The sequence below is a fragment of the Cynoglossus semilaevis genome, chromosome 8 (assembly GCF_000523025.1).
Source record: "Cynoglossus semilaevis isolate Cse_v1.0 chromosome 8, Cse_v1.0, whole genome shotgun sequence".
In the NCBI taxonomy this organism is placed as follows: domain Eukaryota; kingdom Metazoa; phylum Chordata; class Actinopteri; order Pleuronectiformes; family Cynoglossidae; genus Cynoglossus; species Cynoglossus semilaevis.
The window spans coordinates 17,925,470-17,949,511 of NC_024314.1; the positions used below are offsets into that span (position 1 = coordinate 17,925,470).

The following is a 24,042-nucleotide window of genomic DNA, read 5'->3' on the forward strand; positions in this document are numbered from 1 at the left end:
GTGGGACAGCCAAGTGAGAAACATAATGTGCAGCGATAGAGTGTGAATTGGTGTGTGTGAGAAAGAGAGAGAGAGAGAGAGAGAGAGAGTTAGAATGAGAGAGACAGAGAAGGGGTGAAGGAGATATAGAGGGGGGAAAGAGAGACAGAGAGAGAGAGAGTGAGAGAGAGAGAGAGAGAGAGAGAGAGAGAGATCCAAGGGCGGACAGGGACTGGGGGGAGGAGAGAAAACACACTGCCATCTCTCCTCCTACTCTGTGAGAGCTGATCTGAAGGTGGAGGACGTGAGACGACAGGATCCAGGAGACACCAGAGACCAGGGACAGAGAGCGGGTCGTGGAGCTGCTGAGACAAACGCACACAGACCATGAGAAAAAACATACCAACAGACAAACAAACCACCAGGAGAATCAGAACCAGAACCGGAGACTAACCCTGAGAGGAGGACGGCAGCGGAGCAGAGAGGACACTGGAGTGTGGAGAACACCTGAGATTTATGGTTCCTGCTGCTTCTGCTGCTGGGACTGCAATCTTCACAGCTTGTTTTTCCCTCCACTCTTCCTCTGTGCTCAAACACGCTCCCTCCGTCTCCTGCTCTCTGTGTGCGGAGCTGTTCTCTCTTTCTCTCTCAGCCTGGTTTCTACAGTCTCTCCACGCTTCGCTGCACACAGTCGCTGAGAAAACAAGAACTGAGCTCTATCACATCCCAGGACCATGAGCAGCGAGGCCAAGAAAGGTGAGCTGGCCATCAGGGACAAAGCCATCCTGCACCAGCAGAGGCGTCTGAAACAGGCCACGCAGTTCACCCACAAGGACTCGGCCGATCTGCTGCCCCTGGACGGACTCAAGAGACTGGGGACCTCCAAAGACCTGGTGAGTCAGAGACAGACTTCAGCCACACTCCAGGGTCACCATGTTAGTTTCATGAGGACCACAATTTGTTAGCAGTTAGTTAGTTAGTTGTTGGTGGAGTCAATTTTCTGCCGAAACTCTTCTGTCGTCAATTGTATGTCATCACGATTAGCTGAAGGAAAAAAAGAAAATATGTAGCATTACTATTTTTAATAAAAAACTTCATCAACAATACTGAAGGACAACATTGAGACATTCAAAGAAAAAAACTTTTTTTTGGAACAAATCCTTTCTCCATACATTCGATAGAAGTGTGAAACGTCAGATCAGGAAACTCTTCCTCGTTGAGGAGTTAACGGAATCTCTGAGTCGGAGTCAGAGTCCTTTAGTCTTCAACAGTGACCTACATTCTAGAGCTTTTTTCTACTTTGTCATCATTGTCACATTCATTATTTTATTCTTCAACTTTATTGTCGTCTCCTTCTTCTTCGACTGCTGCTTTTTTCTTCTTCTTCCTCTTTGTTGTCATCGCCATCACTTTCTTTTCAAAAAGGTTGTTATTAAACAAGTAACCAATTATAACAACATACAAACAACACGTGAAAAATATCATACAATGTTGGAGTATGGGTCGAGGAGTTCCCATAATGCTTTGTGGTTTGTTAGAATCTGAGTAAATGTGGCAACTCTGTTCAAGTCACCTGTGCTACTTTGTTTGGAGTTGGAGTGAAGCTGCAGAGTTCATAATAAAAGAGCACTCGTTTTTGTTTGGTCTTGACCTCATGAGTTATTAACAGTAAACATCAAGAGTCCGATCTAATAGGGCACTAAAACATAATTGATGTCAGTGGTGCCAAACTCCTGACTCGGGGGCCACTTTCTGGCCCGCCGCCCCCCCCATTTGCCCTCGAGGAAAAGATTTAGAAAAAACAGATATTTAATGTTTCCATTATAGTATTTTACATTACAATGTTCTGCTTCTGAGTCATAGATTCCTAGTGTATTCATTGGCCTTGACTCTGAGTTGAAAGTTGGAAATTTACACGCTGGAGTTTCCTCTGTGCCCGTTTTTGTAGCAGAGGCCCTGAGCTTGAACACACCTGCCATGACAAATGGAACAAGAGCATCTTGTCGACTTCCTCCTGCTCTGACTCCGTCATTCACACGGAGGGAGAAAATCCCTGTAATGACCTGAAACATTTATCAGGCTGCCTCCTGTCTGACACTTTGATGGCAGCCTCCCAGCTTCCCCGGAGCTTTCAAGGAAGAAAAGAAGGGGAAAAAAATCACACTAAAGCGCATTGGCAGAGGGAGGCAGAGTAGACTGAGCTTTGAGCTGCCAGGACTTTTATCACGTCAACACTGGCTGTGAGGAACACATCCCAGCTCCTGCCTGTTTCTCTGACTGATCGGCGTATTTCTTCTGTCTTTATCCATCGTTTACATAACCGTGAAGCTTGTGATCTTTATTTCGTGGCTGTTTTCTATGAGGAATAGATCCTTTCGTTAGGGGGCGGATCTGGACCGCAGGCCGGTCAGTCCAACTCCCAGTCTACCTGTTAATGTAGTGGGAAAAGATATGGTCTTGACTTGGTGGTCCTGACAACAACATGTTCCGGACTGTCCCGTATGTCACACACGCTGATGCGTTGACGGTTTCTCTTCAATAATGTTACTACTAAAAAAAATAAAGCATAATCATTTACACTGATTTGAATGCTTTTTGTCAGGGGTGGTCCAGATTTCCCAGTAATTGGATTCACCCCCCAGCTCCCCTTCCCCTAAAACCCTCCCTACTTACCACAACACACACACACACACACACAGAGCTACATTCTCCCCCCTCTGGCCAGTACTGTGAATGAGGATCATTACGTAACAACAAAGTTGTTAGCTGTCCTTTAGCCTGCGGCTAACACCATCATCTTTGACAACATCTTCACCATCACCATCATCCTCCTCCTCATCATCATCATCATCATCACGGTCATCCTCATCCTGCCCATGTTGTGGTGCAGAGTGAGGGAAGAGCTCAGAGCTTAAAAAGGGCGAAAATCTGCAGCATTCAAATGAGACTGACGGAGGAGAAGGGGGAAGAGACGATGGGTGGAGGGGGAGATGGGAGGACGTGCAGAAATTTGTTACGTAACACTAGTGCAGAGCCTGGAGTTTACAGATGGGGGGGTGGTAAGGGGTGGAGGAAATTAGGATGCAAACAAGCAAATCGGCAGGAAAGACACACACGCACACACATCCGAGTTCATCATGCAGTCACAGTGACCACCTGAGCTCCACTCACCCTCCACTCACCCTCCTCCACCACAGTCCTGTGTTCTACTGTGAGCTGAGATAAGAAATGAACACAGATGGAGCAAAATAATAATAATAATAAAATATATATACTGTATCTAAGCCATCCATCCTGCAATACAGTGGAAGAGTGGTTTGTACTGTTGCCTTACAGCAAGTAGGTCACAGTTCAATTTCCTAACTAAAGCTTCACCTGTATAATTTGCTCATTGTATGTACGGGTATGGGTATATCAGGAAAAAACCCACGGTACACCACCAAACAAAACTCTCACAAGAAGTATATGTGATGAAATATAATAATATTCTAGTTTGAATGACTCATAATTGGCTAAAATCTCAGCCTGTTTAGTTGAAGACAACATTGCTATACTGGCAGAAATTGAAGAAAGACACAAAGATCTTCTTCAGAAGCTTTGATTATCTATCTTTTTTAAGATTTTATGGTTAGTTTTATAGTTATCCACGGCACGCCTAATGATCTCTTGGCACATATAAATATATACTGTACATATACAGTATATACAGATACTGTATATATATATATATATATATATATATATATATATACATATACAGTGTATATATATATATATATATATACAGTACATCTGTGCTGTTTTTTTCATCCTTCTGCATCTGAAGTAATTGGTTTATTTTGGAGTAGAACTGCAAACAAACCATGACGGGGGATTCAGATGCAGCTGCTGCTGGTAATTAGAGAGAGATGAGTTTAAAACACTCTGTCTCTCTGTCATCCTGAACATAGAATGGGCGGCAACCCCCCGTGCCCCCCCTCTCCCCCCCCATCGCCTTGGCAGAACACAGGAGGCTAAAAATACCAGCAGACAAAAACAAACACTGACACAACAGCTCCCGACAGCTCAAGAGGGGTGAAGACAGAAAGGCAAAAAGGAAATAAAAATGCAAATAGTTCCAGTGTTTTCCCTTGTTTCTGGTACTATTTCTTACAGAGTTAGACTTACATTGTTCATGTCACTGACCTGAGTCGTTGGAAGACGTTCCTGAGCTGACCATAGTTCCTGGTACTGTCGGCTTCTGGTTCTTAGCCCCAGTGACCAGGAATAGTCCAAGGTACTGTCTTTAGTTCCTGGTACTAATGCCTGCAGTGGAAAACAAAAAAAAGTTATACACTACGAGTACAATTTCTGCTACTAGTCTTTGGGCTGACAACGTAGTTAATGGTAATGACACTGGTTCTGGTACTAATTCCTGAGATGGAAGTGCGTACAATTTGAAGCACTGTGTCGAGGTCTTGGAGTACCTGGTATTAGAGCTGCGGTAAAAATGTAAATGCACGTTAGTACTCCGTCCATGCTGGTACCAGGATATTGTTATTAGTACTTGCACAAGTTCGTGGTACTGTTCAAGTTCCATCCTGCAGTGGAAATGCTCTTATGGATTTCATTTCAGTGGGAAGTTTCAGCCTCAGTCTATTTTTCATGTTAAGTCACTACATGAAAAAAAAACCTCATTAAAATGTAATAATGATTAAAGTGATAATCATTACATGTCAGTGTAATTAGATAAAGAACATTACAGAGAGAACACATCATTAAACATCCACTTGGAACAGGGTCATCAGTTTATTAGATCCTCTCCTCAGTACCGATGGTGCTCTTACTGTTTTATTACAAATGGAATTAGTTCTGGTGCTAACTCAGGAAGGAGCGAGAAAGGAGACGGAGATGTTGGATGGAGACTGACAGAAGTGAGATCCACAGGCAGCAGACGTGACGCCGAGACGTGATGAAGCTCCCGGTGGCTGCGGCAGGAAGTCAGTGTTTTTGCAGAATGAGAAAGAGCAGAATTACCTTGGTCACATGACAGGCAGAAGCGTACAGAGGAAGGAGTCTGTCAGATAATTAGAGCGTTCACCTCCTCTGATCTGAGTCACAGAGGGAGAGCGGAAAGCTCTGATGATGAGTGTCTCATAATCACGGGGCTGAAAGTCTTTGTCTGGACAGTCCAGAAGATGTTGCCTTCTCTGACGTTGTTTTTCCCTTTATGTATATGATTTCTTTTCTTTTTTAAAGTCACGTTAGGGTCTTTGGATGCATTTTTAATTTCTGCAGCATATGCAGCCACCCGACAAATCTCTTCAACCAACTACAGTTCATACACCGCGTTACAGGAAAGAGGAAGTACTGTAGTAAAACCACATCACACCTGTCAGTTAAAGACAGATATTCTATTCATTGATCTCTGGATACATTAGGAGTGTGCATTAGATTGCTGATTTACTTTTTTTTGTATATTACTCTTTCAACATTTCAAAAACAATGTGTAATGTAAATAAAATTGTGATAAAATATAACATTAGTTCTTCAATATGTGCAATAAAGGATTCATGTTTTACATGTTGCATATATTTGATTAGAAAAATACAATTTTGAATTTATTTTTTCCAAAAATCTGAACTACATGACACAAAAATTATTTTTCTACAAAAATTCTCAAAATGCTATATTGAGAGAGGGAGATGGGGGGGGGGGGGGGGGTCTTTTTCGCGGTTTTGAAGTGTACCAATGGGCAAAACCCACACACACTTTCCAGTCGTTCCTCTCTGATCTGCACTGCCTACTTCTATATAAGTAGGCAGTGCAGCAACTGTGAAACAAACTGTGAAACAACCACAGAGCAGCCTGTGATTAAACCAGGATCCTGTCTGGGTCTAAAATATTCACCCTGACTTCTAAGACACATTGTCTTGCAGCAAAGTAAATGTCAGACGGAATTTTAAAAAGGGCTTGTGTGTGTGTGTGTAGCTGTAGGTGTATAAATTTGACTGAGACAAAGAGGAATTCTTTTTTTAAAATGACGTTCTTTTTACTTTAATTAAACGCCTACAGTGTATATTTGAGTCTAAACCCCGTTTCAAAACATTTTAAAGACATTTCTATTTATGCAGTAGCTCTGTTAGCTCTGTCTTTTACGCGAAGTTTGAACCGGAAAGCTTAGCGCAGCTGCTAATTTAGCACAGCGCTAAATGAACCGTAGCCATTACATGTTAACTCTTAGGGGGTTTGCGGAAAGTGCGTTGTCAAATGTAACAACACAGGGACAGACAGACTCTAAGGCTGTTCAACTTTAGTGAGTCTACATATTAACATCATAGTAATGTTGAAGTGACTGCTGTACTAACCACTGACGAACATCCAGGTTCATCCCAGACTCTTCATCTTCTTCTACCTCTGGCTCGAACACATACTCTTGGGCCACAGTTTGTATCCAGACTGCCATTTTTTTCCCTCACTGCTAAACCGTTGCCATGGTTACGTGAAGCCGCCCTCTGGTCCTTCCCTGTGGAAGAGTTTGACATTTAGTCGTTCAGAACACTGCTCTCAAACAGGTGTATTGATCTGGTTAATTTGCATGGATTTTTGCCTAATCTTAAAACGTCTGCGTTGTATAATCTGTCTGGAGTAGTAAAAAAAGTAGAAAAGTGGTGCGTCTGCAAAATCGACACTAACTGGACAGAGAATTAGAAACTACACCATTTATTAAGAATTTCATTTTTTTTTCTAACCATATTTTTTTTTCTCTTTTAATCTTTTTTCCGTATCCAGCTCAAACTGAAAGCCTTTAAGATAAGAGTTGTCTTAATGATTGATGTTAATCCCCAATCCTTCAGGTAATCTCTGGTCTCTGCAGGACCAGCCTAAAAATAGCATCTTTCAAGTCACCAATCAGATCCAAACGCTCGGACCTCCATCGTCGTACAGAAATGATTACCGCGTGGTTAACACTGACCTCTGGCCACTCCGGACGGTGGTGTAATTTTTCTGACCTCTCCTCCACCTCGGCGTTTGTTGGATGAATCAGACCAATCAGACGTTTGTCAACAGCCATTACAGCTGATTACAGAGGTCAGGCTCTCTACAGTGGAGGAAACACAGACGGAGACACATCCTGGACATTTCTCATATACTACACACAGCATAAACACACACACACACACACTGAGGGGTTGTCCTCATGAGACTAAACTCCAAACCAAACTTTTAGGTCAAAGAGGTCACAGGTCTATTCACACACATGTACCTTAGACTTAGTCCCACTTTTGTCTGGTTCTAGTTGACAAAATATCAAAATTATTCAATTTTATTTAAATTAAATTTATCATTAAATCAATAAATTAATATAAATAAATTAATGAATTATATTAAAATTTTAATGTCTATTTACTTGACTAAAATACAATGTGTAATACAGTATAGTCATGGTAATAATATTTAATATAAAAAACCCTAAACATAATTCTATTGTTGTAAAACAATATATATAATATATATAATATCATTGGCCTGCTGATGGTCACTGAACTTTTTGACTCTACTTTTCTATTTCCGTTTGGACAATGATCCATAATTCCGTGCAGCACGGAGTCATATTCCAATGGAATTGTCCAAATGATGTCAGTAAATGATAACGACAAGAGCGGAGACAAAAGGGACGAAGACGTCCTGTGAGAAGAGATGAAAGATTTGACCCAAAGGGGAAAGAAGAAAACAAGTGTGAAAGGAACATTTCAAAAAGCAACAAGAGGATGAGGAAGACGAGCAGGAAGACGAGGAGGAGGAGGAGGAGAAGTCATTACTGTCTGTTTATGGAGGAGGAGAAGGAGGATGTGAGGAGAAGTCATTACTGTCTGTTTATGGCTCTGCTGCTCTGCCTCAGCTGCAGCCTGCAGAAGAACAAATAGACCAAATCGAAAAAATCTCACCACCGATGCTGATTATGAGCTGTGAGTGCTGCTGTTCTGAGGATCGAAGCTAACTATAAAGGAAGGAGAGCAGAAACTCAAAGGACTTTTTATGACGTCCTTTGCTTTTTAGTGCAAATTGGTTGTTTTTTTTTTCTCTGTGCCATCAAAAAGCAAAAGAGCAGCTTTTTATCCTGTAACACTGACCAGAACCAGCCTCTGTGGGAGGATGTTACATGACGTTCTCCACCCTCTGATGCAGTGTGACATGAGGTGAAGCTGACACATAATGACAGCAGGCACGGAGCGAGACCACAGAGGCTCAGTCACGGTCAGGCGCCGACTCTGTGGAGTCGGAGAATTCCTCGGACTTGTTCCTCCTGACAATGTTTTCTCAGAGTTATTCCTTTTTCTCCCTATTAAAGCCCTCAGTCAAACACAGTGGTTTCACCTGCTGAGGCTGACACTGTAGCTGTTGTTTTAAATAAAGCAAAATGTCATTTAAAAATCTATTTTTTCAAAGACTTGCCACTAGGGATGCTACATCGATTATGTTGGACGATATTAGCGTATTAGCTTAATTATATAATATCGGTAAGAATCGTTATTGGTTTTTGCTCCGATAATGAAAACCCTATAACGTGTTTGGACAATATTGGCGAATCGGATATCTACAAAAAGTTAATATGGGACATCCCTAGTTCTACAAAAAGTTAATATGAGTTAATATGAAAAAAGTTAATATGGGACATCCCTAGTTGCCACAGCAGATCATTTGCCTCCATCTCTGACAGATCTCAGCATCTTCATCTCCTCCACCTCCAGCTCGGCTGTTTGTCTATTAAACACAGCCACTGTCTCTAAACCGTACATCATAGCAGCTCTCACTACCGTCTCATAAACCTTCAACATTAACTTTTCTGCATTTCTTCTGTAACAAATCACCCCGACACTGATTAAAAACCCAAAAGAATCAGGACAGAAACAAGGTCAGACACAAACGATCGTTTACAGGGTTCCTTAATTAGCTCATTAAATGTGATCAGCGTTGGGTTTGAGTATTTGGTATAAACACAGCATTCACACAGAAAGAATTTAGGATGGCCTACATCACCAGGTTTGGTTCTGTCACCATCTTCACCCATGAGAATTTACTTATTTTTCAAAAGTCACCAGAACAAAAACCTTTGTACCAAGTGATGGTACATGATGTTGACAATCTTTCATATTCGGATACAAGGAGTAAGAAAATCTCACCAAGGTCAGTTAGTTAGACAGAGAAAAAAACAAAAACAAAAAAAAACATCACTGTGGTCTGAAATTAGATGAATCTTAACACAAGGTGAACCAAGTTAGGTGAATCTTAACACAAGGTGAACCAAGTTCAACTACCGTTTATTAAACTAGGGAAGAACCTCGACCAGAACTGAATAAAATAAAAGTGAATCCTTTCAAGTATTACACAGTGTCGTCTGCGTGGTGTGTAATCCTTCAAGTTTGAATCCAGAGAAAGATATGCTTTAGAGAAACCCTGACAGAAAAAAAAGTGAGTACATGATGTTTTATTAATGCTGTGACTCTGGTGGTGTTGGGTGACGTGTTCTTTACTCAGTCTGAACCACAGCAGCAGCAGTAATGTGGTTATGGAGGCACAGACAGATGGAACATGCTAGAGGTAGAGGCAAGCCTTGTACCAACATTTGCCACCGTGTGGCCCACAATCTGGTCCTAATTATCTGTGTTGTCAAACACAGTTATACTGTACCTTCTATAAAAGGCGGAATCTAAATGTAGCTAAAACCAAAACAAAATTCAATCAAAACCAACAAATGTAACACCAGATTTGATCAATAAATTTCCCCAGAAAATTTAATTTGTATCATCTCGGCTCCTACAGCAACCTCACAGCATCGTGCAGCGCCGCCTGCTGGAGGGAAACATCACGCGGCTGAGAGGGGAGGCTCGAGACATCAACGCCAGAGTCCGATCTCCACTGGCCGACGCCAAGGACGGAGCAGGGGACGCGGAGGAGAGAAGTGAGAGCACAGCGGAGGACTCCACGGAGGAGAGGGAATCTCTGGAGGAGAGCGAGAAGAGTCTACGATCGGACGAGGACGACGACTGTACAGAGGGCGGGGCTAGATGGACACAGAGCTCCGCCCTCCGCACAGCTCTGGTTGTTCAGTGCAAGGTAGAGAACGTGATTTATCTGTCAGGATGTTAAGTTCACTGAAGAGAAATGAAGGCCAGGATTTTGTTTTGTTGGGTCAGGAATTTAACTTTTTAAAATTCTATGGTTTGAGAGGAATTTTTAAAAGAATTTGACCTTAAAGATTTTCCTTTTTTAATAATCAATGTTAAAAAAAAGTCAATGATTTCCAAACGACAGACTTTTTTTAAAAAAAGTGGGGGGGTTTAAACCCTCAGATTGAATCAGAGTCTGAGATTTTAAAAAAATATATATAAAAAAATTACCTTTATTTTACTTTACTTTAAATTTAACATGAGTATTTTTTGGACCCATTGGACGAACCCAATCTGATCCCTGAACCCTATGCTTGACATCACTGACCATGACCATACATAACATAATTAAAACTTAACTGTATCTGATTTGGCTTTTAAGGGGCTCTGTGTAGTGGTTAAGTTTTTTGGGTTTTTTTTGACATTGTATTCTATTTAACGTTTCATGTACCAGCTCACTCTGCCATTCTTTGCACGTATCTTTAAAGAGCTCCTTTGTCCAGTGATGCAATTTGGCTTTTAAGGGGCTCTGTGTCGTGGTTACGTTTTTTTGGGGGGTTTTTTTGGCATTGTGTTCTATTTAACGTTTCATGTATCAGCTCACTCTGCCATTCTTTGCACGTATCTTTAAAGAGCTCCTTTGTCCAGTGATGAATAACCCAGACGCCTGTTTCTGAAGCACAGCCCATCAGAAACAGAAACTCCCATTAATAACATTCATCTCACTTTCCCACAAAATGAGCTGAAGATAAAGAATAGGCTCCAACACTGGTGTTGATCCTAAAGAATAATTGATGCTGGAAAATGTATGAACGTCGAACCAGCAGCAGCAGCAGCAGCAGCAGCAGCAGCAGCAGCAGCAGCTTTGCTCACGTTCATGCTGAGATGCCATATGTTGCACTGACACTGATTTTAAATGGTCAAACACTGCTTCATGTTGGGTTGCACTGCTTCCACAAACAAGTGGAATCCAGCTTTTATTAATAGTTTACTGATACCATGCAGCTGGTTAGTTATGGTTATACGTATTCTAGAACACTGGTGGTACATGACGGTTGTTATTTCACGCTCTACTGATGTTTTTGCGATAATTAACCACTAAAAAAAAACACAGCGAACTGAGTGATGAATTATCATTAGCATCATCCGGTTAGAACAAAGTCAGCATCGGAAACTCGACACGTCAGCAGGAGCGGGGGTGATTTTTTTTAAACTTCTGACACTGTTGGTTGATTTTTTACCGGGGTTATTAGACGTGTGGCTGCTCAACTGTAACACCTGCTGTGTTTTCTGATTCAGAGCTTCCGCTAATGCGTCGACAGAGTTCTGGTAACAGAACCTGATCAGGATCAACACTAGTTGGAGATGAAAAAGAATCCTTACCAGAAGTTCATTAATGAACTGGGATCATCTCCTGGAACACTGTCAAAACTCTGGTCCAGAACTTAGTCCATCTGTCAGGAATATTCTCGCTCCTCAGGAGTTGTCGCCTGGAACAGGAACAATTTAAGACAGGAAGAAGAATTACTACAGTTACTTTCATTTAGTTCCCAGGCTACTGCAGTAGGAGAGCACATGAATCCTGGTTCTTTCTAGATCATGGTACTGGTTCCTGTGGCAGAACGCAGGTTTGTAGTGACTGGAAGGTGAATGTTGAACATTTTGACTGCTTTCTGTTGTTCTCTGTATCCTCCAACAGTGTTGTGAGACCGAGGTCAAAGCCTCCATCAACACCGGCAACCAACACAACCACATCTCCAGCTCCTGTTGCCACAGGCTGGGGTAAGGAACACCTTATAGTAAACCCAGACTAGTACTGCATACTACAATGAATCATGGTTGTACTAGTAAAAACCATAGTGGCGTTTACTGTTAGCCATGCTAACTTCAGACCAGTGAAAACTGTTTTGATTTATTTGTGACCACACACAGCACCACAGAGAAGTGCTGCTGCTGTACTTAGGTTTACTAGCCAATCAGCTAGCTAGGATTTAAGGAAGTAAGATATACTGTTCAATAACAATATTGAACATGAGAGTGCAAGATTGAAAATGGCATCTGAGATTAAAAAAAATGTTAGCTTCTTGTGATAAATTTTTATTTCTATTTCAAATTTCCAAAACTGTTCAAAACAATGTAAAAACAAAGGTGTTTGTTTTTTAGACTGGTGCCAGTTCAGGACAGTTCTCAGTGTGGTGTTAGCAGCTCAGTGTCAGGTCTGAAGCTGCAGCTGGGGAGACAAACACTGCAGTGTTCAGCATATGTCAAAGGTGAGATTACCTTTCATTTTTACACAAACGTCCTGCTGTCTTTTTTCTGCAATTTAGCTAAACAAAATTAGCTAAAAATTAGCTAAAATGTTTGACAGTGACCTATTTCTGGGCCAGTATCTAGTTATATATTAGCTTAGTATTTGGCATTTTTTGGATTAGCATTTAACTGTTTCGACATGTGTAGCTACAATTGTTTTATTTCTGATTAGCCTTTAGCATTAGATAAATCTTTAAGCTGCTGTGCACTATTTTATGACAAACATTTAGCTTTTTTATATATTAAGCTATTTTTTTTCCTGATTGAGTATTTGTTTTTCTTCTGACTTAATGTATGTAAAAATTAACAATACATAGTGATTTATTGTTTTTACGCTGTTTTTCCCCCTGAATTTTCAACTACACCACTCCTTATCATTATGTAATTTGACAGTTTTTAAAAGAACCTTTTTAGTCTTTTTAGTTAAATTTTCACATGTATGTAAAGGTTGGTTATTTCTTAGCTATCAATTAGCGGTTTTTGACAAATTCAAATGCAACTAACAATTAAATATGTAAACAACAACAAATAAGGAAATGTTGCTGCGCATGTTGCTTGCGGGGTATTTAATATTTGCATTACAAAAAACTTGATGGGCCCTTACAGACATTTTGATGTCAGTTAATCAAATATTTTGCATAACAATCACCAAGACGCCCAGACTCCTTCATTTTAACAATTGCTGCTCTCAGAATTATAACTAGAAAATCACAAAGGCATGAATTATGCTGCTGTGAGCGTCTGCACCGTCTGATGAATATTGGCTTTAATTTAACAGCCTTAGCCTGAAGCCCGACCTCTTGAATTCACACTTGACTGTGAAAGTCTCATCTCACACACAGTATGTTTATCAGCGCTCTTTAGTTGAACAGGGAATTATGCACTGATTATGTCATTTTGTTAATGAAGGAATGTGAGGCACCTTTAATGACAGTTTTGTTCTTTCTTTTTTTTTAATTTTAGAAGATGAAGCCTTCGATTTGTGTCTGGGTCTGCAGACACTTTTGGAACTTAAGGTAAGCTAAGGCTCTCGTTTTTGTTATGTTACAGTTTGTACAGCTGGGATTTTATTGCCTTTGTCAACACTGATTTACACGAAACAACAAATCAACAAAAATGACAAACTAAAATGTGACACACTGTTACATTGATTGTTTGCCAAATGTTGCAGAAATGTCCTCATCGCAAAGAGTAATAAAATACAATTAGACTCTCGCAAAGAAGGTCATTATATTTATGTATTTGCGTCTTACCACTAATGTCTGAAGGTTTAACTAAGTGTTCTGTGGACAGGCTAGCCTGTTAGCGTAGCCACCTGCATTATGCCTCAGCTAACAATAGCACAGGAGAATGTATATAACTTGAATCTTACCACTCATGGTTGATAGTTTAACTAACATCACGTGGGTCTAATTTTTCTGTATTTGTCCCATTTTAAACCATTTTCAACAATGTCTCTGTCTTCTGTAAACTGGCTAGCCTGTTAGCGTAGCCACCAGCTTGATGCCTCAGCTAACAATACCACAGGAGAATGTATTCAAAGAAGAAATGCAGGGGTTTTATGCAAACATAAATAACTGGATAGTTTGTTTGTTTGTTAAATGGAAAATTGAACACTACATGAAAGGTACATCATCAGTACAGCTTATCTCAGCCCAGAAAAAAAACAAAAAAAAACATTCTGAAATCCTATTTCCCTGCGGTGCAGATGGAAAGATGATGAGGCTGAGTGAGGACACACTGTGAAATTCTAATTGTCCTCATTTTCTGAAAAGCCATTTAAACTCCACATTAGTACTTTCTGGTAAATGTGGACTTTCTTTTTCACAGTACACTAATGCAAATTGTGGTTGAACTGCAGGGCTAGACATGAACACGAGCTTCAACTGCTGGGTGAATTAGGGTTAAAGGACTTTTTAATGTTTAATTAACATTTTCCACTTACCCCACGTCGTAAATGCACTTAGCTCTGACTTTCACAAAAAGTTGTGATGAATGGCAGTAACCCTAATGACAAAGTTTCACTGGAATCTGTAAATGACTACGTGGTACAAGTGCTTTCGACACATTCACTTTCAACAGGACAAAAGGAGCGACTGAAAGTGAAGAAGCTCAACAGAATTCACAGAAACGAGCACACGTCCTGTGAACCACAAGAGAACATCAAGCAGCCAAGCGTCCTAGTTGTGATGAAGTTCAATTAACCGTCGAAATGACTCCCCTGTTCTGACGAGCGTTGGGTTTCATGAAACCAGTAAACAGGAAGTCGCTACAGAAATTTCCCAGAACAAGAGCGGCTCTAAGACCAATAGAAGTTCAAAAGCTGGAACTGGACTTGTTAAGAAAGGTGGAGACTAACTGGTGTAGACGGCTCTACAATAGAAACTTGAAACAAAGATTCATGTAGCTTAGAGGTTTAAAGTAGTCAAATCAACGAGAAAACATGCAGGTGAGTAGGTAGGCGCTGGTAGTCATACTGGTTTTAATATTAGGGCTGAAACTTTCATTAGAATTCTAGTACTTACTATCAAAAACATCAACCTAGTGACCTGGTACTCCGTACAGTCTGTACAGTTTAACCACAATGGTCATCTGGTGTTGTGTGCTTTCTGAGTTCAGTGTCTCATGGATAGTTCATTTAAGTAGATCAAGGTTAGGAAGTTAGGAGACATTTTAACATCAGGGACAAAGATAAAAAAATTAATCTGAAGACACGCTTAACGCTGAATACGCTAATGTTTCTTCTCTGTTTAACGTCCCGGTGGTGAGACGAGGAGTTTACACCTGACTAGCTCACCGTTTTTTCGAGACTCATTTAAAAAACACTGAGTGCTAATTTGTCTATTGAAATGTAGAAAACAGGCTACACAGTTCAAGTGACATTTCGTTAACTGGAAAGCAAATGAAGCAAAGGTTAAAAAGCTCTGCTCACTTTCTGTTCCGTTGTCCTTTGGTTTACTGTTATATACTGCCAGTTCATTGAACATGTGTTTAAACCAAACCAGAGGAGCTATCATACTTGGTCATACTTGGCTCATGTCAACCTGATGTACAATGTTCAGACGTCTTACCTTGTATTTCTGTCCTCTTGCAGTGCTGCTTGGACCTGGACCGTCTGGTCCTGAAGGTGCAGGATTGTGACGAGGAGCTTCCTTTCCTGAACCCTCCTGCCGCCGACAGCCAGTGCCAACACGACACCAACGAGAACCTGTGAGCTTGACACTAGCATCTTTAAATCCTGACCTCTGTGGTGGTAGCAGTGCGGCGCGGTGCCGTTAGCGTCTGGGTCGTCCGTGACCGGAGTCTTCAGGCTGCTGGGTCAGAGCACGGAGAAGAATTTACTGGTGTTTTTGAGTTTGTTGTGTTTGTAGGATTTCGACACTCACCGTTATAATCTCTCGTATTGACTTAGTCTAATCTAATCTGAGTCTAATTATTAATAAACAGATTTTTCTGAGGAACACTGAGATCAGGGAAAGTTACGGGATGATTTGTTCTAATGGATTATTCTTCTAAAATCAGCTCTTCTGAATCTCCGCCCCCAAATAATAAAACAGCGTTAGTCAGAGATGATAATGAGTCAGAGTCAGTGACAGAAATATGAAAAACATTCCATTCGCATGACTTTTAAACTTCTGTTTTCTACCTGTCAGCATGTCGGTGTGTTTCAGTCTGATTGTGCACCGTAGAAGGTCAGAAGAAGCTGGAAGATAAATGTGTGTGTGTGTGTGTTTTGGTGTGCATGATCTGTTTGAATTTAAGGGTCAACATTGGAGACCCTCACCAATCAGGACAAGCTGCCAAAAGTTAATCTGAACTGCCTTTCCTCTGCTTCTAACAGGACATTTTAGCTTCTTGGCTAAAGCTACGCTCTAGGTCAAGGCTTTTCTTTAAGCTAACCCTAAACCTCACACAGAGAGTGGTCTAATTTACCCGTTAGTGACCTTTGTTTTGTCATGTTTGATGATTTTCCTGTTGCCTAACAAAATAAGGACCACCTTACTACAGCGCCACCTGTCTCTACAAGCACCTGTCATACAAGTATGGTTCATAAAATGTTCTGGTTCCTCGAGCAGGTACTGCAGTTCCGGCTTGGAAACGTTTCTCCTCGTTGTACTCGTGACCTTCCCGTAAAACAGAAGTTCGTGTGACAGAAGATTATTTTTGGTGTTTCCCTAATTCTTCTGAACAGTATTTTCTCTGTCTAATAAAAATATGTATTCTGGCTACTTCTGTTTCTACTATGAAAACCTGACAGTGACTCACACTCTGCACATGGAGAGAGAGAGAGAGAGAGAGAGAAAGAGAGAGGTTTAAGTTCTATTTTTGAAATCCTTCTCAATGTCAGCACACAGCACCGTCGTTTTAAAAGACTGGTGGTGGGAGGAAGACCTTCATCAGACGAAGGCTAGTTCCCGTGGTCTCTGTTGGCAAAAGGCCTGTGTGTGTCCTTCAGTGGTAGATTCTGCTAAAAAAGGAAACTTACTATGTCAGGCAGCAGATGTTCCCACAGCTTTTCCCAGCTGACCTCTGTGGACCAACTCAACGTTCTGCCCTCTTGGTCCCAGGAGCAGTGGATGGTCACAGGCAGCGTCTCCTAAACTCCAGTGTTTCCCTCTTTACAGACGACCAACCGTCACAGACCCTGAAACTAAGATTTAAATAAAATAAAGAGATCTAACCATTCATGAGGCTCACACAAGGTTATTGTATCACAAAGGATTGTCTGCCTGACAATTATTTAAATTTTGAATGATAGTATAGTTGGCAGTGTTTGGGTATAATACGGCTACATTTGCCTGCAGGGGGCGGTATCCATACATTTGAAAGCTATGTTTGATGAGTTATAACGTGCTAACCTTAGAGAATAAATCAATATAAAACTAAAAAATGTTTGACAAAATGTGTATGAACAGTGTATTAATGTAAAGCTAAGTGGATGGACAAAAAAATGATTGAATTGGCGTTAAAATGCGTTGACATTTTTCATTTGATTCATTTAACAAATTATTTAAAGCGATTAACGTGTATTTTCCCATCCTTAATAAAAAAATGTGAAAACCAGATGCATGCATATAATCAGCAAATACACACACACAAACACACACGATACACACATTCACACGTGACAAAGCTGTTCTGATACAGTGAGAACAGGATGTGGTTTACAAAGTGATTCAAAACACAATTGAGGGATGAGGGGCATATTTTTCTCTGCTGAATTTAAAAAAAAAAAAAGAAAAAAGTTCCTCTTCCTGCTGTGTTGTCACCTCTCGCTCATGAACCCAGAATAGGTCTAATTATTACTTGAACCCTAAGCTACGTGTTTTTGTCAGTTTAGAACAAATAAGTGCAGGCAGAAAAACCTGAAGGTGTCAGTGACAGACGTTTGACGTGACCCTCACAGCCCACTCCACCATCTAGACCTTCTTCAGTGGGTTCATGAAATCATTCACTCAGCCTGGGAGCAGAAATAGCTTCAGGTCTCACTGTTTGCCTTTCCTGCCCATCACGCACACACACACACACACACAGGCCCAGTAGCAGCAGCAGCAGCAGCAGTCATTCAGAGCAGCCACTCAGTGGGAATGACCCATTGAGTGAGCCTGGATTGTTGAGAGTGGGAGATCAATCAGACCGTGTGGAGCAGCTGAGTGAAGACGCAGCTCCACACAGGCCTCCTCTCCACGACTACATTTAAATGACCAGCCCTATTGTTCAATCCAAACTCATCTTGAAAAAACCTGGTATCTCACTGAATCAAAGACTGGTTGTGACACAGCAGCAGACCTTCTTCTTTTGTTGTTTGGCTTTTGCTGCACAGTCACTGCCATTTAGTGACACTTTAAACGTAACATCTTCTTAACATCATTATTATCATCAATCCACATCTGATTTTCTATTTCCCAAATACGTCCCCTGTGGTTGCTAACTTTAGTGCAGAGGTGAGTTACTCTGTGGTGCTGTACACTGCCAACAACACCTAACACCTTAGTGGCATACAAATGCAAAAGAGCAATTAGAAATGTGTCAAACTGAACTACTTTGGGAGACATGAACAAATTACTGCAACAAGCGGTTGATGCTCTGGCATGTGCTAAAAATAATGGTGAACTGAGGCATATTTGACAAACCAATGAAAGATTTGAGAACAAGAACTCCCACGAACAGTAACATTTTCAAAATGGTGGTTTCTGTTAAAGTGGCCAGAATTTAAACAATGCAAAACAAGTTTTCAAGCATTTGTCATCCATGAACATACTGTATATATTTAAATATATAGACTGTATATAAACAAGACCCTATCCTGGTACAGACACCAGAGCTAACGTTAGCTACAACAGTCCTGGTACAGACACCAGAGCTAACGTTAGCTACAACAGTCCTGGTACAGACACCAGAGCTAACATTAGCTACAACAGTCCTGGACCAAACGGCTTAGCCAGCTCAAAATCCAAGAATCGTCAAATATTGAATAGAATGGCTGTAATTGCACATGTACCTGTGAATGTACGGATAAACAGAGATGAAAAGTAAACATTTTTTGTTCTTTAATTTCATTTTGATTCAGTCATCAATTAAAATTGTTTGAAAAATGATTGTAGCATCAAAGCTGTCTGAGCCAGTTGATATTCAGTTACTGTCTGGCTGCAGCGTGACCTGACACTGGAGGCTGTGGACGTTGTGATGATACAGTGAGCACGGGGGCAGCCTGTCACTTCATATTCACCTCACTCTGGAGATATTCCCTCCTTATACCAGCTGCAGTTCTTCTCAAACAGAGAAACCTTCCCCCAATCTGGAAACCCTGCCTTTTAAATCGCAGCGAATTATTACAATTTCCTTCTATTTAAGCCAACACGGTCTTAAGCTAAAAATAACACAGACTAAGGCTCTGCCAAGAACTCAGGAAAGACATGCCCTTAGGGAGTGCAGTTGTGTGGTTTCAACATCTATAGAGAGAGAGGGTTTTTTTAATAGACTTTAAGGTCAAGGTTATACAGTATCAACCTTTTAAATAGGTCCTGAAAGCAAATGTCAGAATTTTTTTTTTTTTTACCATAACAATTACAATTCCAAGATACAATTCTCATAATGGTTCTACAGGTTTTTGATGTTAAAATAATACGTCCGCTGATGCTAAAATGCTATTTTGGAAACGTTACACAACAACACATTTCCTCCTCCTGCCAAACCATCTCTACAGATGTCAAAGACAGCTCGACCTAAAGGGGCTGAAAATGTTTCCATGTGAAGATTAAAGGTCAACTGAACCAAGATCAGGTTATTATGCCCTTGTCTTTGCTGGGTCAAGATGTCCAACAGTCTGGGAATAACTGTGGGATTTACTGCAGAAGGAAACGTGGCCAAAACGAGTGCTTCAAGAACCTCTCTGGGAGAAGGGGAAAAGAAACAAGTGGTCGACTGAACAGGATTCATATAAGAAAAAACAAAAACAACTTTTTGAAGGAGCGCTCCTTTGACCATCCATGGTCATGAAATGGAAAATCAGTTCTTGATGTTTCCAGGGACAAACTGCAGCTGCACCAGAGAACTCTGGTGGTCCAAAGACTTAACAGCAGGCGCCGTGATTATATAATTAACTCCATCAGTGAGTCATCCTCCAACGTAAGAGGCTGCTTCAACAGAAACACACTCATTTGTCACCAGCACCATGAATCACATAATAACCCACTTCTGATTTGGGCAGTTGTTCGTCCTTTGCCAGGTTGCATGAGGTGAAAGGTCTCGAAACCTTGTTAAAAACTAAATAATCAAAGAGAAGAAAAGAAAAAAAAAGTAGTGGTTTGAATGAAAGCGTGTTATTTAAGGTTAGGTTTAAAAACAAAAATCACCATGAGATGTCACTAATTGTTCCACACATGCTCTGCCTAATGAACTAGAACGTACATAAGAAATGAACAGTCATTTCCATTGCCGGCAATGGTTTCTGTATTGGTCTGGTGTTGGTCAAAATTTCAGGATCAAACATCCAAAACAAAAAAACAACTTTAACCTGTCTGATCCAATACCTAAGCCCAAATGCACATGTTGTAAACACAATCACCTCAGTAATGGCAGCCCGTGACATGCTCAATCGCCTCAGTAATGGCAGCCCGTGACATGCTATCGTATTGATGGTTCTGTAATGAGGAGATGAGGGCGTGTCCATCCTGGGTAAAACCCTGGAGCAGATCCACGTCACACTGGGGAGATTAAATCTCTCAGTAGGGTTAGAGCTGGTGGAGGAGAGAAGATTATCTGGACTTGGTCACAGAATGGAGAAAGTGAAGGAAAGTGAACTTCTCCCTGGGGTGATGCTGAAGGATTCTGGGATACGGAGCCTTATTCCCTGGTTGACCATTAGCTGTTGGTCACGGGCCGCATGTTAAGATCCATGACGGAGCCATGTGGTGTGGGCTTCTGTCCAGCCGTAATGAAGGGGTTGATGTAACAGTGCTGATTACCGGTGTGTGTGAGCTCCAAATGTTGGCAGAGCAGATGGACTCAGCTGCTGTCCTTCAGTGGTCAGTGGTCAATCCATCCTGCAGTACATTCCTAGTAAATGTTAGAGTCAGGGCTGAGACTGCAACCTGTTCATTAGGATTAAAGGATTTTTTTTTAATTCCTGATGCCAGATTGGCTAAGACCATTGTGTGTTAATTGTGTGTAAATTGTTCAAGAGTATTTTGTTTTCATTACTGCAGTACCTCAGAGTATCACCTCAATATGAAATATGTTATTGTAGTCACAGTCAATAACAGATAGTCTGGTTAATGAAATGAGTGAGACTGTGTTTTAATTGGACCAGTATTTACAGCAGGTTTAGTCCAGTGGGTCCTATTGTTACGTCCGTGAGTCTGTGTAGAGAATATCTGCCACCAGAGCTCTGACTGCTGCAGGGTCGTCTGCATCTGGAGAGACGAACACAAGTGTACATGAGAGGATGATAACAGCATTGGCCATATTTAGGGTGCCCTCTGCTGGAGAGGGCAATGTTGGTACCTAGGGAGGGGGGGGGGGGGGTACTTTTCAAATAATAATAAATAATAATAATAATAATGTGAACTGTATTGATCCCACACTATAGAAGAGCAGATCTGCTGCCGCTACATTATGGTACCACTAACTGACCAGGCCAAAGAGATGTACGTACATGGAAAATCATTAATATATATTTACTCATATAGATCCAACATGCTTCATAAATACATTAAATAAACATTACATTAAATGCATACTCTAAGCCACAATGTATACAGTGACACTTTAAAAAACATTTAACCAGAATTGGAGTTGTTGCAGTTGGACTCACCGACTCCGAGCGCCTTGACCTGGTCTTTAAAACCTGGCTTTTCCTCCAGGAGCCGCAGCAGGTTGGTGGACTCCATCCTCTCCAGCTCCACCTTCCAGTAGATGTAGATTTTATGGTTGAAGCTCACGTAGACGAGGCAGGGGCTGTTTTTACCCTCCTTGCATGTGTATTGACCTGACACACACACACACACACACACACACACACACACACACTCAGTCTGAGTACAGCTGTGCTGTGATTAGATCTGACATGTGAATCCAAATGAAGACATCAGCCTCTTCCTCTCTGCTGCCTGGTTACTCGTGTGTGTGTGTGTGTGTGTGTGTGTTTGTTTATAAAAAACAAACAGAATATAATCTAATGTGTCTGAATGGCTCCAGACACACAGCAGCTGGAGCAGACAGTGATGCCACAACGAACCACAGATCTTTTCTGTCCTACAGTTCAAATGGTTTTGGGAAAAAGACGAACTTAAGAAGAGAGTTAACGTTTGTTTGTAAAATATAAAAATTACACCCAGTGGAAAAAGGAAAATCGGTGTTAATATTCACTGCTGTGACTCTGCAGAAAGACTTAGATCAGATGAAACAATGACCACACGTGTGAAGCTCAATGCTGCCCTCTGCTGGCTTTCATTTTTTTCAAAAATCAGAACGTTTACCCAATCTCTGTTTTTGCATCAGAATGTCTCTGATTTGCAGCTCGCAATAAAAACTACGAAATGATGGTGAAAATGCAACCAAACGTGCAAAAATGGAACTTTGGCTTTTGGTGTAGCGTTTAGGTTTGATTTAAGTTCTGTTTTCTACCTTGTCCTTCACTTTTGCTTCTAAAGTCAATGATTCGCTGCTTCGTCTTAAATCTGGCCTTTAAAGGGTTAGTCAACATGTGGCACAAAATATTGATTATTATACTGTGGACACAGTATAATTTAAATGATTAAAGATGTAGGAAAACTTCGACAAAAATAAATAAATGAATAAAAATACATCATTGACTATGATGTATTTTGATCTCATTAGCAAACAAAGAGTCGTACCAGCACAGAAAGCATTGACGTTTTCATCAAACTGAAATCGCACCACTGAACGATTGTGATCGATGATGTAGGTCTGACCGTCCCAGGCGCAGGCCACCACTTCCTCTCTGCCATCGCCCTGCAGAGACAGATTTCAGCGAGACAAATACAGAACACGGCTGGAGAGTTAATCGAATTTTTATCACAATCATGATTTTGGCTGCCACGATTAAATTAGGATGATCAATACGTGATTATTAACATTTAAAAACCAGGTTCTGATGCATATGAAATCAAGCACAAGCACTAAGGTCAAGAAGCAAAAGGTTAGTTATCAAACCTCATCTTAAAAGTCACACCAAAAATATATTCAACAAGAATAAGATCCAAAGAACTCACAGTGACGTCAAGTTTCTGCAGCGCAAAAAGCTGATGGTCCACCTGCACTGACCACAGCAGCTGCTCTGAGCTGTCCATCAACTTCAGAGTCCCTGCATCAACAGCATTACTGTTACTACTTTAATGACTCAGTGAAAAAAACAAAACAAAAAAGAAATATATATAATGAGCTGTAAGGATGTAACGATACACTCAACTCACGATACGATACAAATCACGATTTTTCTTTCGCGATTTGTCATTTTTGCATTATAATTTTTCGGGTCACTCACAAGCATAGCACCACCTACTGTACTGTAGTGTAGTCTCTAGACTCAGAGTATGACCAGTGAGTCTTTGAGATAACAGCTTATTCGTTTTTCCAATCGATTCGTGATGCATCGTTACACCTCTACTGATCTGTGGAATTTCATTTCACCATCCAATGTGCAGAGGGCAAACAGGCCGCATTTAGAAGACTCTTCCTTTGATCCTAAAAAAAATTAAACTAAATTAAAATTTAAAGATAACATAGCAAAAAAGACTCACTCTGGGTAAAAAGCTTTTTGAAGGAGCCATGTAAAGAAAAAATCTACCTTTATTTATGCTGCCAATAAGATGAGTGGAAACATTTTTATTATGAATCCGCCCAGTGGTCAAATGGAGGATTATGTCTCTAGAAGGACCCTCACTGCAAAGACAAAACATGCAATCAAGATGACTTTAACTGGTCTCATCAAAACGTATTTGAATGCATCCCATTAACAGTTAAAATGTCCGACCTCCCAGTAGTGGTGGGAGAATCGTCTCCAGAACCAGGAGAGTCTTGTTGTGTCCAGGAGCAGAGCAGGATGGCGGAGCCCCAGCCCGGGCGCGAGACCAACACG

General features: G+C 40.9%; 2 protein-coding genes and 2 long non-coding RNA genes across 4 annotated transcripts in view; 1 reads left to right on the plus strand and 3 right to left on the minus strand.

Annotated features, from left to right (window-relative positions):
• The first annotated feature begins 189 nt into the window (after positions 1–189).
• Positions 190–16,669, plus strand: nrip2 (nuclear receptor interacting protein 2). The gene is made up of 6 exons (XM_008315403.3): positions 190–872; positions 9,784–10,077; positions 11,830–11,912; positions 12,294–12,400; positions 13,404–13,456; positions 15,535–16,669. The coding sequence occupies exons 1-6, from the start codon at positions 714–716 to the stop codon at positions 15,652–15,654; spliced, it is 816 nt and encodes a 271-aa protein (XP_008313625.1). The 5' UTR covers positions 190–713; the 3' UTR covers positions 15,655–16,669.
• On the minus strand, positions 741–15,647 carry LOC107988908 (uncharacterized). The gene is made up of 6 exons (XR_001760457.2): positions 15,512–15,647; positions 11,514–11,620; positions 6,935–7,060; positions 6,327–6,484; positions 4,165–4,284; positions 741–869 (listed from the first exon to the last, which is right to left on the minus strand). It is a non-coding gene; the product is annotated as an uncharacterized LOC107988908 (long non-coding RNA).
• On the minus strand, positions 16,395–20,508 carry LOC112487323 (uncharacterized). Its single transcript, XR_003050318.1, has 2 exons — positions 20,137–20,508; positions 16,395–17,091 (listed from the first exon to the last, which is right to left on the minus strand). It is a non-coding gene; the product is annotated as an uncharacterized LOC112487323 (long non-coding RNA).
• Positions 20,509–21,214: 706 nt separating this feature from the next.
• itfg2 (integrin alpha FG-GAP repeat containing 2) overlaps positions 21,215–24,042 on the minus strand; it is a 4,104-nt gene continuing 1,276 nt past the window's right edge. The window contains exons 5-11 of the mRNA XM_008315419.3: positions 23,938–24,038; positions 23,752–23,846; positions 23,595–23,648; positions 23,177–23,268; positions 22,799–22,916; positions 21,757–21,930; positions 21,215–21,355 (exon numbers count right to left, since the gene is read on the minus strand). Coding sequence (XP_008313641.1) covers positions 21,288–21,355; positions 21,757–21,930; positions 22,799–22,916; positions 23,177–23,268; positions 23,595–23,648; positions 23,752–23,846; positions 23,938–24,038 — 702 coding nt within the window. The 3' untranslated portion in view covers positions 21,215–21,287. The remainder of the gene's footprint in view (positions 21,356–21,756; positions 21,931–22,798; positions 22,917–23,176; positions 23,269–23,594; positions 23,649–23,751; positions 23,847–23,937; positions 24,039–24,042) is intronic.

Coding starts and splice junctions, on each gene's coding strand:
- nrip2 (XM_008315403.3), top strand. CDS start 714: ATGAGCAGCGAGGCCAAGAAAGGTGAGCTGGCCATCAGGGACAAAGCC. Junction 873..9,783: donor TGGGGACCTCCAAAGACCTG/GTGAGTCAGAGA, acceptor CGGCTCCTACAG/CAACCTCACAGCATCGTGCA. Junction 12,401..13,403: donor GTGTTCAGCATATGTCAAAG/GTGAGATTACCT, acceptor TTTTAATTTTAG/AAGATGAAGCCTTCGATTTG.